This window comes from Enoplosus armatus, chromosome 2 (genome assembly GCF_043641665.1).
Source record: "Enoplosus armatus isolate fEnoArm2 chromosome 2, fEnoArm2.hap1, whole genome shotgun sequence".
NCBI lineage: Eukaryota > Metazoa > Chordata > Actinopteri > Centrarchiformes > Enoplosidae > Enoplosus > Enoplosus armatus.
Window position 1 is genome coordinate 816498 of NC_092181.1, and position 14425 is coordinate 830922.

Here is a 14425-nt window from a genome sequence, read left to right on the forward strand (position 1 = left end):
CTTTTAAAATTACCAAATGTTTACAAGGACCTCTTGCGGTCATGCAAATGATGACCTTTGTAGAGTAGTAGAGTGAAGTTCTTATTGTGCCCCAAAACCTCTTTGAGAGGAAGTCTGAATGGAGAGATGCATGGCTGCAGCAGTTGGTAGGATGTGTCAACCATTTAAGAAAAAGTTCAATATACTTTTATTGGCTGTCTTGCAAAGAGTTAGATGAGATGATCAATAACACAATCATGTCTGAGAATGGAGTTCCTTAAAGCGGGAAGTTATTAGCTTACCAAGGACAAAGATTGCATGCTAGAGGAAATAGCTGGCTCTGTCCAAAGCTTAAAAATACACCTACCAGCACCCCTGAAGTTTTCTGCCAAGCAAAGCAGCAACTCTATACGTAACTCCTCGTAAAACCATAAATGGTCATTTGTACATTTATATTTGTGTATAGATTAAACAAACAAGATGTGTTAAACTGTGTTAATTAGTGAATTTTAGAGGACAGAGTTAGGCTAGCAGTTCCCCCCTGCTTCCAGTCTTTATGCTAAGTTAAGCTAACCACCTCCTGGTTCTAGCTCTATACCAAACACATAGACATGAGAGTGGTATCGATCTTCCCATCTGACTCTCTGCAAAAAAGCGAATAATAACAAAATATCTAACTGTGTCTTTGGCCATAAAATCGATCATTAATCTCCTAAAGAAAGAAATTAAGTCATGATCCATGTGTTGTGGGACCTACTGTAAATACGGTAGATCCATCAACATGTGCAGTATATGCAGTAATTCTACTCTACTGCATCTCTCACCGTATGTTTCAAACTTCCCTTCTGTCTGTACTGTAGCAGATCTTACCACTCCCTCTCTGCCGCTGTCACCCTCTCCCTCCCAGTACCCCTCCTCGTCTGGCATGTTAATGGATGTTTCCACTCCTATTAAGAATTTAAGAGTGAATTTGTCTGTGAATCCATAGCATTGAGCGAACATGTCCGCCATAAGCCACATAAATGATTTGACACCACAAGGGTGGAGAACCACAGGGGAATAAGTGTCTGCCGTCTCATCTCTAATCCCTTCTTTTCCCTCGGTTCAGTTCGCAATACCTCTTTCTCTGCACTTACACTCAGTGAGCACTCATAAATGAGAGGTTTTAAAAGAAAAATGAGAAACATTTTTCAAGTTTCACAATTGGTGCAGTGACACTGATGGTTCTCTATAGACAATAATTAGATCTTTTTATTTTTTGCTCTGAAAGGTACGCTGCAGAGGTGCTGTAGAGGAACATGTACCCATATTGTTTGTATTTCATGTTCAAACAGCATGCACACAAGTGCACAAAAGCACTCCACTCCATTGAGAGTTTGTGCCAGATTTGTGTTGTAAAAGGGAGCAATGCAACAATAAAAAAGGAGAAGAAGACTGAAAGCTGAAAACATTCTGCAGCTTGTGGCGTGGCTCTTGGGATGGCAATGTGTGTCGGTACACCACTTTGATCAAGACTGAAATATCTCAACAATTATTTGATGGATTGACGGATTTTAAGGTTAGTCATTCATGGTGCCCAGGTGATGTATCCTAATGCTTTTTGTGATCCCCTGACCTTTCCTCTAGCGCCACCAGATGATCAAAGTTTTCACTTATCCTATGAATTATCCTGCCACCATGAGGTTGACGTTTGTGGTTTAGAACGAAATATCTCAACAACTGTTGTGAATTTCCATAGAATTTGGTACCCATCTCCAGAGAATTCATCGCTTTGTTTTTTCCCAAATATTTAAAATACTGAGAACGCATTCTACCATTTGAGTAAATACAAAAAAAACTGGGATGTGTGGCTGTAGTGATCTTTTCTGACTTGATTGCTTTATTTCCTCAGTCCTCATTTGACAGGAATAAGACCCCAGAGATTTCACACAGTACAACTAAAAGGAGGAAATTAACTTAAACTCACTTACTGTCCTATAGAGGATGTCCAGCTCAGCTAGTTATTCTGCTTGAGCTCATCGTCACAATGAGCATTTCCTGCACAGGTTCAACAAAAGCACACCTGTGTTCGACTGAGTTTGTTGTTCATTCTGCTGTGTGTGTACTGGCAAACGTGCATTAAGGGGCACCCACAAGCATGATTCAGACAGCTAAATTGATTAAAGTAAGCAGGTAGAAACAGTTTGCAGTCATACACAAACCACTGATTTCATGTAGAAGCCTTTCACCACTAATTATGGCCTGCTGATGTGTTTACATGACTGAAAAGGGAATTATTTGTGCCGGTACTGTTTTGTGACCTTAGGGCAGATGAAAATCTTTATGGTATCACCCATTGTAAACCAACAAATCGTGATTGTCATGATCATCTCAGAAACAAACTTTGTTGTTTTTAAAATATAATCTATAATATCTTGGGATCTGACAGAACTGGCTTTTTTGTTTCATGTTGTGTGTAATTTGTGGTTAGTGGATATGAGCTGAAGACAGTGGTTAGATTGGTATTTGACATGGAATCCGCACGGTGCCTTCTGCTCAACAACATGTTCTACGCCTGCTGCAGAACTGTCCATGATAACGATAATAGGGTTGAAAATATGTGCACCGGTGTGAATCTTTCATCTGCAATATGTCAGGTAACACTCTTTCATTGAAACAGACCGAGAGAAAACAGCATTAGGGTGTGGAGGTGCACATCAGGTACACTTGGTGTACTTTACCTTGTGATGTGGTTTAACTGTGTATTATTGTGTCTTCTGAGATAATTTAACACTTATTTTGTCCGACTTCCTCACACTGTTTAGGCTGTTCTTTCTATGATGTCAAATGTGTCCCCTTTCCATAATAATGATGCTGTTGTTACTCAGATACATTTCTGTAAAACTAATAGTCTGCAACATTTTAATTCAGAATATAGTAAATACAATACAGCTTTTAGTTGCTCATGTACACATCCAGCGGACACAGAGCAACAGTAGCATTTTATTCAGAGTCGTGTTATTGTCTACCTGTCTACCAAATATTCACCCTCCTTTTAGTTAGTGTGCAAAGACAGCGTCTTTATAACACCTGAGACTGTGGTCCATGTCCTGCCAACAGTCAACATTGGTTGCTTTTAAGGTGCTCTTTACCTTCAATTTCAACTTCACACGTGACCATGAGTTTTCCTAAAGCAAAACACACATGGATTACTTTTTGAAGGCCCTGTTCACATCTAAATATTTCGATTAGGAAAAAGACATTTGAACTCCATGTATTTCAATTGTAAGATACTGTATTTGGTATCTTTAGACATCTTAGGATACTCGATAGATTTTAAGTTTTGTGGGCTTCACACCACAAGTTTGTAAAGATGGAGCCACTAGTGGGTACGTCAGAGTTTAAATTTAAGTTTGAGAGGTTAAGTCATTTGTTAGTCAAAAGCTGGATGAGTTCATAGCTGTCTAATATGTCTAAGAATTTTTTGTCCGTGTGTCTGAATTCACCACAGCTGAGTCACTGCACCAGCACCATTAATCTCACATACAGAGAGGTGATGACAGACCATGTGCGCTTGTCTTAAGTGTGTGTATGTGCGTATGTGGATGTGTGTGTTGACGACTGCAGGAAGAACACCTGTGTGGACTCCGCTAGTCGCAGATACGTACCAGCAGAGATCACTGACTTCTACACCTGCCTGTTGAGAAAAACAAAAGCCACACACACTTTATGGCACATAAAGGGACAGTGGCTGAAAATAGCTTGAATTGTTTTCAACCTGACAAATTCTCTATAACATTAAGTTTGAAGGGGCCTAAAAATGCTTACTGTTCTTTCTGTCAACCTTGTCTTATGTGACATTTTTACTTCAAAGTGCTTTCAGTCTTGCTTTCATAAATGCAGGGTTGGGCTGAAGACATGAGAAGACATCTGTAATTGTTTGGACAGTACACTGAGGAGACAGACAGGAAAGATGCACGGAGGAGCTGAAACTATTTAAAGAGAAGGGAATCTTTTTCCCTTTTCTACTTCTTCTTCTTGCTCTGGTTATCTCTGCATGGACCATTACCTGCTGAATCCAACAGTGGAGATCTAACCAGTCAATGGAAAACCCCACAGAGGACAGACAGGGGGGTGGAGGCACGGCACTACACACACACACATCAGTCAGACAGCCCTCTAGTCAGGAGAACCCCTGGCTCACCTTCACACAGATTCACAGATCACACACACACACACACACACACACACACATAGAAGTTGTGCTGACATGAATCTACGCAGTCACTTTGACTCACATAAACATGCCTCCCCCTCCCTGCAAACACACACACACACTTCAAAGGAAGATTGTAACCTGACAGGCCGGCAACACTAAGAACCCACATACAGCTTTTTTTTCTAATTCTTCTTCTCAGAAACCCACCTGTTTCTTACCAACTTTCAAGTCATACCTCTCTCTTGCCTGGTTTTCAGATCTCTCCCTCTGTGTGTGTTTCTGACATACACTCTCAGTCAGTGTACGTATGCTGGTACTCTCTACTGTCGGTCTGATGCTCTCTCTGTCTCATCCTACACTGTATACCCTTATCAGAGGATTATACACACACTGAACCGTGTCTTAACGAGACACAACGTAGCCATGCTCCTGCCTGTACAACTGGGCAGATGTGAACCGCAGCACCCTGTAATCTTATCTGAAACACGTTGCCGAGCCGATGAGCCTCTATGCTGGAACCAACCTACACATGGCAATATCTCCTTGATGTGAAATGCAGCTGAAGACATAAAACTATTTGAGGCAAATCTGACAGAACTGGTGTTTCCCCAGTGTCAGGCAAACATAGGCCAGATGTTGAAGGGTACAGGCTGACAGGCACCTCTGAACTCTGCGTCAGTGCTGTGTAAGGTCAGTCAGGCTTTTTTCAGCCTTTTCGCTCACATCCCCAGTACGCTGGGGTCCTGTGGGTGTCACAGTAGGGGGTTCAAGCATTGTACTTCACTCACATGACACTATAGAGCCTGTTAGAGCATTTAGCCTGTGCTAAGTGGAACAAAGGTTACACATCATGTGGACACATTATGTATTATAGGAACGTACCCCAGTCCTATGTCACACATGGTCCCCAGGTAATTTTAGTCCCATGCAAAGAGGGCTTAAGGTGTGCCAAGGTAATTCAAAAGATTGACAAGTTACCACGCTCTGGTAACTGAATTATGCTTTCTCCAGTTTCACTCCACTTTCAGAGTAGGTTAGTACCTTAATCTGATTACACTTGAATTATTACAATACGTATAAACGCACTGACACACACACAGATTGATAAAAGGCCTCAAGGCCTATTTAGTAGCTGTTCTGCAGCTTTTCATCATACCACAAGATTGTCCTCAGCAGATGGAGTTTGCCCAGTTGTCATGGAATTTACTGTTCTAAGCCCCGCCCCCTTAGTTACTGTTGCTTCACCTGTCAAGTTTTCAGTTCTCGCACTGCACGCATGCAGTTCACAATGATACTGGGCCGCAGACATATCCTTCTAAATTCTAAGTCATTTTTCAAACAATTGGTCCTTAATTTCCCCACAGAAGTAAACAGCTCTCAGCTGTAACTGGCGACCACCAATTTTGCCAGCTGATATGATAACCGCCAGCATATTTTATCGTAGCTAGCGTGAGTTGGTTGAAAAAAGGGACTTAAATGTGCACTTGATGGCTACATACTGTACATAATATCATACTAAAAGACTGAGGCCAACCCCACAAACTAATGTAGGTAGCTAATATGCTGCTTGGTTTTGGTAGTAACTCTACATTAGTGTGACAACTGTAGTTAGTAAGCTCACTGGGCAGACATGCTAACATTTACAGTTTATGTTACTTACAGCTTTGTTCTTGTGTTTTTGGTTTTGGAAAGGCTAAAAAAAGATTTGTATGGCAAATACTGCTCTTACAGCAGTCCTGTGCACATCGCTGCCTGGAGAAATTCAAAGATTGACAGACCTTCCGTGCCTAGTTACAGTTGCTAAGCTGTGATTGGACAATCAATGTTTAGGGGAAGGGGTTAACAAACAGTCAAGTGCCGATGTTTAAATTTTCATTTTATCACAAAATGATCATCATATTGAAACATTAAAACTCAACACACAGAGCTGCCTTCCATCTGTACTTGTTTTTTTGTTTGCAATAGACTGCAAAACAAATATTTCTCATACTTGTCTTTCTCTGCCTTGCTGCATCATTTTTTTTAATTCCTCTTTCTTTCAACATAGCTCTCTTTCACTCACCTTTGCCAGAGTTGACATCTGGTCAATTCAGTCTCAGGTGTCATAAGAACAAGGGATGACTCACCCAAGACAGGCGGATGAAGAGAAAGATAAAGGGATGATGAAGGGGAGGATGAAAGAGTGAAGCAGTGCAATCGGCCTGCCAGTCAGTTGACTAATTGCAGTGTCTGTCAGAGGAAGCGTGTGCTGTCTCTTCACATGGATGACTTCATGTTATTTTTCTCCTCCTTTCCCATTACTCCCATCACTCTGTCTATCTCTTTAGTTGAACCATACTCCATACTCCATACTCCATACTGTTCAAATTAAAATATAAAACTAAAGATTCTCCTCATACTCATTTTATCTGCAAAAATTGTAAACTGGTTACACAGTATGATGTGTCCATAATAACACTGGAACCTGCCCACAAGAACCATTTGGAACTACAAAAATGCGTGAAATGGAGCAAATGTTTTATTCTTGAAGAAATTCAGGAAAACCTGGCTTTTATTGTTACCTAGTAGAGTAACACAGTCATTATGTGGCTCTTAATAAAACACTTTAAATAATTTAAAGGAATGATTTTGACCTTCAGCCTCAAAAAAGTGATCTGGAATTCAACGGTTTAACGTCACATACATGAAACACGGAGGAATTTGTTTGGAGTGAGTGAGTCTCTTAGCACCATCAGAGGTGTGGAACTGTAATTGAGCTTGGCCTCTTCCTCCTCGGATGGTTCCAATTAAAAATAAACTTTACAACAAGGATCAGCTCACAGTATCTCAAAGGTATCCTTTAGGTATTGGTGCTGTTGCAGGAATCATTGAATAGGCATGAGTAGACAAGTGGCATTGTCAGCCATGACAAGTATGACAATCCAATTGTCAATTTTTCAATAACATTATAGTCTGCAGGTTTGTGCTGCGTGTACTTTGCCATATGGATAGATTAGGTTTGAAGACTACAAATATTCAACACAAACTGAGGTTGAGGAGTTTGAAAGTCAAGGGCGTTTACCAGACAAGATGGGTCTGACAAAAGACGCTATCGGGTTGCATTATGGGAATTATTATCATTATTATAGGATCCAGTGTTTTCAGTTAATATCTGTCTCTGCTGCATCAACTTGGACCATTGTTTTTTTATGTCTCGAGCAAGTCCCCCAACTTTATTAAAGTGCTACAAACTCAAACTCCACTTTAACTTGTTGCTCCAACAACAGTTCCAGATCAAATTTGGGACAACCTGGAAGAACTGAAAAAGGTTATCTCAGTTTGTCAACCAGCAGATCAAGTTAACCAGATCAACCAAATCAGCTCAGATATCCAGGTGATAAACAGACTCAGTAGTGCACTGTGTTTGACTGGGACAAGACTTGTTTCATCACTGACCCATAAGATGCAAGGACATTTTACAATTCAATGCTGTGAAGTCTGAGCATAGGTCTTCAATCAAACAGTGAGAATAGCAAACAATAAATAAGAAAGATCTCTCATGGCTTGTTCTGAATATTTTTTATTTTATTTAATCTCATACCTGTAAAAATATATTCTCAAAATAAATAAATATATGAAATAAATATACTGTATGTCCTAGGAAACAAAAAATAAATAAGAATAAAATCTGTCAACAGGTTTGTAAAGGTGTCTCTGTCGGTGCTCATTGTTTGACTGCAGTCAGTGGGAGAACAACAGAATTCCTTCACTGGGTTCTAGAATGAGTCTAGAGTTCCAACAGAACACACAGTATTCCGCCAAGTCCTTATAAAACTCCACTGGATCTGTACTGTTCCTCGTGCACTTTGCAGCAAAGTCATATTTTCAGAGCAGCATATGTCTTTGGAGCACTTTCAGATGGAATCCATCCGAACAGTCAGTCTGATACAGGTGATTCCTCCAGGTCTCGTTTCCCAGAACAGACATGGCTGCTTTCCAGTGCATAAAATTACAGTTTTTGTGTAAACCAGCCACACTGTATACTGGATTATGCATTTTTAATATATCGTTTACTTAGCAGCCACAGTAGTGTTTTGAACAAAATTGAAAAGGCCTACTGAAAACAGTGGAATTGACAAGACTCACCAGCCACAGCAGTAAAAAGCTACTATCAGCCAAGCTGTTAATTAGTTCCACACTTTTGTCCTCTTGAACATGCAGTTTGGACTGGCAGGTAGTTCACTCAACTCAAACGAAATCCTTAACTCATCTGTTTGGCCACCAGAACCTCTGCATAGGCCAATAAAATAGCAATGGCAATATTACAGGGCCCAGGTAGCCTCTGTGTCTGTCATGAGGCCTCACATCTTCCACAAAAGATCCCTGGTGCTATTCAGTCAAACTCCTCAGCTAGTTTGCTTCAGAGATGGTCTTTTTCCTTCCTCCATGCCAGCGGTGGGGAGTGTTGATTTTGGTGCACTTTTTATGATCCTGTTTTGTCCAGAGCAACAAGATCTTCCATCCCCTCAAGAGGGGCTGAGGATTAGGTGCACTTGGTTGCTTTTCAGCTCAGACTGGCTCTGACAGGGTCAAGGTAACACCCCTTCAGTCTCAGCTCTGGCCCAGTATGTCCCCGTACAGCTCTGGTACTCTATCTGGGTCTACAGGCCTCGGTAGGAAGTGAGTGAACCTCTGATGTCGCCTTGACCTCGTTCCGTCCCTTGACGTCCCATCTTTGTTCAGAGCAACAAAGTAAAATGCTCCTTTTTCGCCATGCCGGTAGATGTTCGATGAGTAAGTGTTGTACCAGTTTTCTTCAAATTGCTCCCTAAAAACGGATTCTGCCGACAGCTTCTCCTGCAGAAAGAAAGACAAGCAGAGAAAATATTAGAGTTTAGTGATGCAAAATGTGCCACCTGCTGGCCGAGGGTTACACATCAGAAATGTTGAGAATCAGTATACAGTAAAGGTTGAAATATACATTTGTGTGCAGATGGATATGTGTGTACTCAATAGTGTGTGTACTCACCGATCCGTACAGCTCTCCCTTGCTGTTCATGGCTAGGTAGAGACCACTGTCCACCCCTCTGATGCTAACCAGTCCCACAGCCAGACTGATGAACTCCAAAATACCTGCGCACACACATTACAATACATTTAATTAATTACTTTTGTTCAAATACCTTTATAATATACTCATTCAACCTCATTAACACATCTGATAACACAAATAAACATTATTTTAAACAACATCTTGTAAGTATTCCACAGTTCCACTGCTTCTTCTTGTACACTACCATACATTATGGGGTATTTGTGAAATAATTTAGATATATAAGTCAAATTAAACACATCTAAAGATGGTCGATGATGAGGCTAAAATGTACCTGCACTCAATACATAAAAAGTACAGTAAATAACTCCACACCAGCTGACTCTGACAAGCAAGGCTGGTGTCTCAAGTGGCCTCTGGCATGAAGTTACTTCCAAGTCTCAAATGGTATGAATCAAGTGCCAGAAGTGCTACAGCCTTGCAGCACTAAAAGAAATCTCTAAGAGGTCTACTTTTGATCTGCAGTAAGCTGCAGCTGTTTATCTAGATAACTGAAGATAAGCCGGTAAAAGTAAAGAAAAGCTTCTGATCTAATCTCAAAGAGGAAATGTGGTGAAAATGTGCAAACATAAAATACTCAGTGTGTCCCATCTGGAAATCTTATTTAACTTGAAATAAAAATAATTATTGATGCATCATAATATCTACTGGCTCCTGACTACAGTTCAGTCTTACAGCAGCAGCAGCTGCCGCCACAGTAGCTTACTACATATGCTATTAGCATTTGATTATAGTAACCTGTATGACTGGAGAAGCATGGGTATTATCATGAGATATTAATAGTTTTCATGGTTATATAAAGTGGGTGCTCCAGTGGGTGGGAGTGGTGCCCCTGTGTTGTGAGCTGGAATCCCCCACCACAAATCACATTTTTATCTACTGTTCACTATAGAGCAAAGATCAGCGAAAATAGACATTCAAATTAAAACATTTCACTAAACTTTCTTCTGTCTTTAATCTCTCTCTGCCTCTGTGTGTGTGTGTGTGTGTGTGTGTGTGTGTGTGCTTCCACCATAAGGATACCTGTCAGTCTACCGTATCTTACAATAGAGCCTATAGCAGACATTTCGCAGTTGATTGTTGCTACTATAGCTACTACTAATAATAATGACAATCATCACCACAATAATATTAATATGGACTACAGGTTAGTGAAGGGGTCTGTACCGAATCTGCTGTGGTCCTTCCTGGTGCCCTGCACGGTGCCGTCGGGACGGATCTCCAGGTGGAAGCCGGTCCTGCAGTAGAGCTGCCGCCGCCTCAGAATCCCCTTCAGATGGCTGAGGTCCGCCAGGCTCCGGGACAGCCTCTCCGCGGACACCAGGTGCTCCTGCTGCTGCCCCTGTCCCCCCATCATCAGTCCGGTTACCGAGTTGTAGTCCACCGCCCCGGCTGGGGTGAGAACGAAATGAGAGCCAACGGGAGCCGGAGCTGCACCCGCGGCGCCGAAGCTGTCCAGAAATCCGTTGGCGAAGCTCCCAATCTCCGCCGCTGCCCCCATCACAGATAAGACACCTGATCCGGTTTACACCACAGGGGATCCAATTCGAGGTCCAAGTGATGAGCTGAGAGCCTCGATGCGTGCCAGCGAGCGAACAGGGTCAGCCCGTGAAGCGAGAGAAAAAGAAAAGTTGGACGTGCGGGCGGAGAAAATCCCCGATGAGTGCGCGTTGTGGCGCAGTCACCAGCACCGTTAATTAGATTGTCATCTAATTGAGGTTTAACTCCCGCGTTATCTTGATGTATGCTCCGGTTGCAGCAGCCCGTGTCTCTTCTTCTCCTCTCTCTGCTGCTATTTATCCCTCTCTCCTGTCCTCTGCCCGCTCCCTCTCTCTCCTCTTCACCTCGGGATACTCCCCTTTGCTCCGGAGCACTTCAGGGTTTTCCTCTCTCTCTCTCTCTCTCTCTCTCTCTCTCTCCCGCAAACACACACACACTACAGCCTTTTATTTCTGCGGTACCCTCCGCTTTCTCAGCTCCTCCAGCAGCAGCATGTAGCGCAGTGAGACCAGTACACTGCACTCCACATCTATATAACGCAACACTCCCTATGGAAATTCACCCCGAGTTGCCTTTTTATGCAAATGTCCCCCGATCTCCTCCCTTTATGGCTCATTTCTGGTCCCGTTTGAAACGTGCCCCTTCATCCCTCTCCTCATCGCTCCCCTGTCTCACCTTTGATGTTCAGTTTCAGTGCAAAGAGCGGAGGGAGTTGGAGAGGAAATTAAAAACTATAAAGATTGGCCTGACAGGCTTATATTCCCTTGTTCCCCCCTGCAGCAACACAGCGGCTTCCCTGGAGCTCATAGACACAATGTCATATTGCTCGTGGGCACTCCAGCAGAGACCGGTTCCAGATTGAACTGGGTGAGTGTGTGTTAGAGAGTCGCAGGGGAGTGCGCAACTCAGCAGCAACTTGTGTGTGAAATAGACATGGGGAGAAAGAGAGAGTGTGTATACGTCAAACAGTATGAAAGTGATATTGCCATTATCCTAAACGCTTTACAACCCCACGCCCCCATTTCGAAATGACTCAGGTGCGGCGGCAGAGAGAGGAAAGCCCCCATTTGTGTAATTTTCTCACTCGGCTGTTGATTTATTGCCCCCGTTTTATGTAACCCAGCCGCGCGTTTACAGCGCCCGCACAGACACAAACATAGCCTACACACACAATCGCACACAGGCACCCACACACACCTGTGCAAACGACATCACTTGACTGTCAATCCCTTCATTGATCTTTCCACGATGCTTTGAACAGCTCAGCCCATATATCCTTAATTGTGGTCTTAAAAGACGAATCAAAGACACAGATGCTTCAAAGTGCAGGGATCTTGTAAGAGGATCAGGCAATAACAACTAGAAGAAGGGAATATACCTGTTTGAACTGCAGGCTTAGATAATACCCCGACACTTGACACTTGAAGGGCCTCAGATAAAATCCATAGCTGTTCATTCTTTATGTAAATAAACGGAGCTTCAGTGATCATAACTTTGAACATATTCCATTGATTATATATTTGTCTAACAACTGACCACAATGTATCAGTCATTAACTGTATATGCAAGAAAACCCACTTGATTTTGAATTCAATTCTGCTATATTGGCAAGGAAAAATATGACGATTATAAATTGATGCTTGTTGGCCTTATGGTCACTCACGCACAGCTTGACCACCTTTTGTTTCTCTGCATGGCATTAACAAAGTCTTTTCTTTATCCATGCCTTATAATGTGTCCAGATGTGCGTTGCTTGGCCACGAGGTCAAACCGCAGCTTCCATGGTTGATTCAGACTGTGGTTTTATCTAAACAGTGGCACCAGGGCTCATGTCCCAGCCTATATGGCATTGATTTTGGCAGCTATACAGACACGCGCTCGAGCACACAGCTGCCCCCTCCCTGGGGACTGGCGTTGATAAATGAGTGAAGGTGCAGAGGTGTTTGTGTGCGCGCGCGTGTTTGGTCGCTATACGCAGGTCATTTTGCACTCACGTCGATTCTGCAGCATAACAGGAAGACAGAGGCACTGTGGGACAGCCGCAGGGCTGTGTGTGTATATATATATATATATATATGTGGGTACACACTGGTTGTGTGCATGTATGTGTGACTCAGACTGAGTGGGCATCTCTGTGTGTGGCGTGCATCCCTCTCCCTCTTTCCCTCGCTTCATTAGTATTTATGACCAGCAAAAAGGGAACTTTTTTTTAAAGGAGACGAGATCGATCGGAATCGCCTCCAGGCTGATCAGATCCTGATACATTGGATATCGACCTGGCCACAATGAAGATGTCAACTGCAATGCCACATTTCCACGCAGGCTTACAAGGAGCCGGTAAACAGTTCCCATGGTCACATGGTTTGCTTTAGAATATATTTTCTATAGGTTTACTGCTCTGTTTGTGACAGAGTGAAGCCAACCATATAGCAGCCATGGAAGAGGAGGAGGAGGCCCCCAGGGTTATACCCCCCATCCCACCCCTCACCCTCCCACACACACACACAAAGAAATTACAACCTAATCGAATGCCTGGATAATGGAATAACTGAATAAGTAGCCTAGAGGTTATTAATGCAAGTGGTTTCCAAATTGGGGTCTGGGGAACTCCAGGGGTCCTTGATTCAGAGGGCTCCTATATAAATGTAGACTTGTTTAATTTAATCATAATTCAGTCGGCCATATGCCAGTTAGAAAATGCATAAGCATAAGAGGTTGAAAATAACTTCTAAGGTGTGCAGGACCTAATGTGCTTCTGCTTGGAGCTCTGTTATATGTAAATATTTCAAATGGCCAGCTTTTATGCTTAAGTCAATATTGAATTGTCAAAGGTGTTAAATTGGATGTCAAAATTGTGGGCATTCAATATGTGAGGATTTGTTTTACAGGTCAGTTGTAAGTTTGCATTAATTATTCAACATTTCCATCTCCAGCAGTCAACCAATTAGGGAAACTTTTGTTATGATTAGTCACCATAATAGGCTAATCTTGTTTGGGTTATGAGCACAATAAAAATCAAAGAAACAAATTAAGGGCTTAATAGCTATAATTAACCTTTTAATGGTTTTATTCAAGAGGTTTTGATAGTCATTGTTTGATCTGTTTTCAACCTTTGGCTAAGTGTAGCTTATAGGTTACAGTGATCCACCTTGCTTCATGTGTGAACAGGTGACAGGCCCATCTATTAGACTTCTCTCCTTTATTCTCTCAGCATCAAAGTCATAAGAAAAGCCCCATCAGGTTAACATTAGTCCTACATGTAAAGACTTAAATGATGAGTTCATCTTTGATATTTGTTTGATATCTGCTCTCCATTGGGTCCTTTGATCCTGCACTCCCCACTGGAAATCTGATACCTCACTGACCCTCAATGAAAAGTGAAGATTGACAAAAGCTGATGTCATCGGTCACTTATAATTTCCCCCGTGTAAACCGAGATGTCTTTCAAGTTTATTCCAAGATGTAGACTCACATGTTGTCAGATATTTGAGGTAATAGACTTTTAACAAATGTGGCTTCTGTGATTGGCTTTCACTTTGCACATTTGCTCGATTTTGCATATGTGTCACAGCAAGCAAGTTTGCCAGTTTCTCATGGTAGTAGGTCTATAGAGAGGTGGAAAGTACATTTATTAAGCACAATTCTGAGCTGGTTTC

General features: G+C 42.2%; 1 protein-coding gene across 1 annotated transcript; it reads right to left on the minus strand.

Moving 5' to 3' along the window:
* Positions 1-8767: 8767 nt before the first annotated feature.
* LOC139298822 (fibroblast growth factor 20-like) lies at positions 8768-10770 on the minus strand. The gene is made up of 3 exons (XM_070921606.1): positions 10437-10770; positions 9186-9289; positions 8768-9013 (listed from the first exon to the last, which is right to left on the minus strand). Exons 1-3 carry the CDS (start codon positions 10768-10770, stop codon positions 8768-8770), a joined length of 684 nt encoding a protein of 227 aa, XP_070777707.1.
* Positions 10771-14425: the final 3655 nt, after the last annotated feature.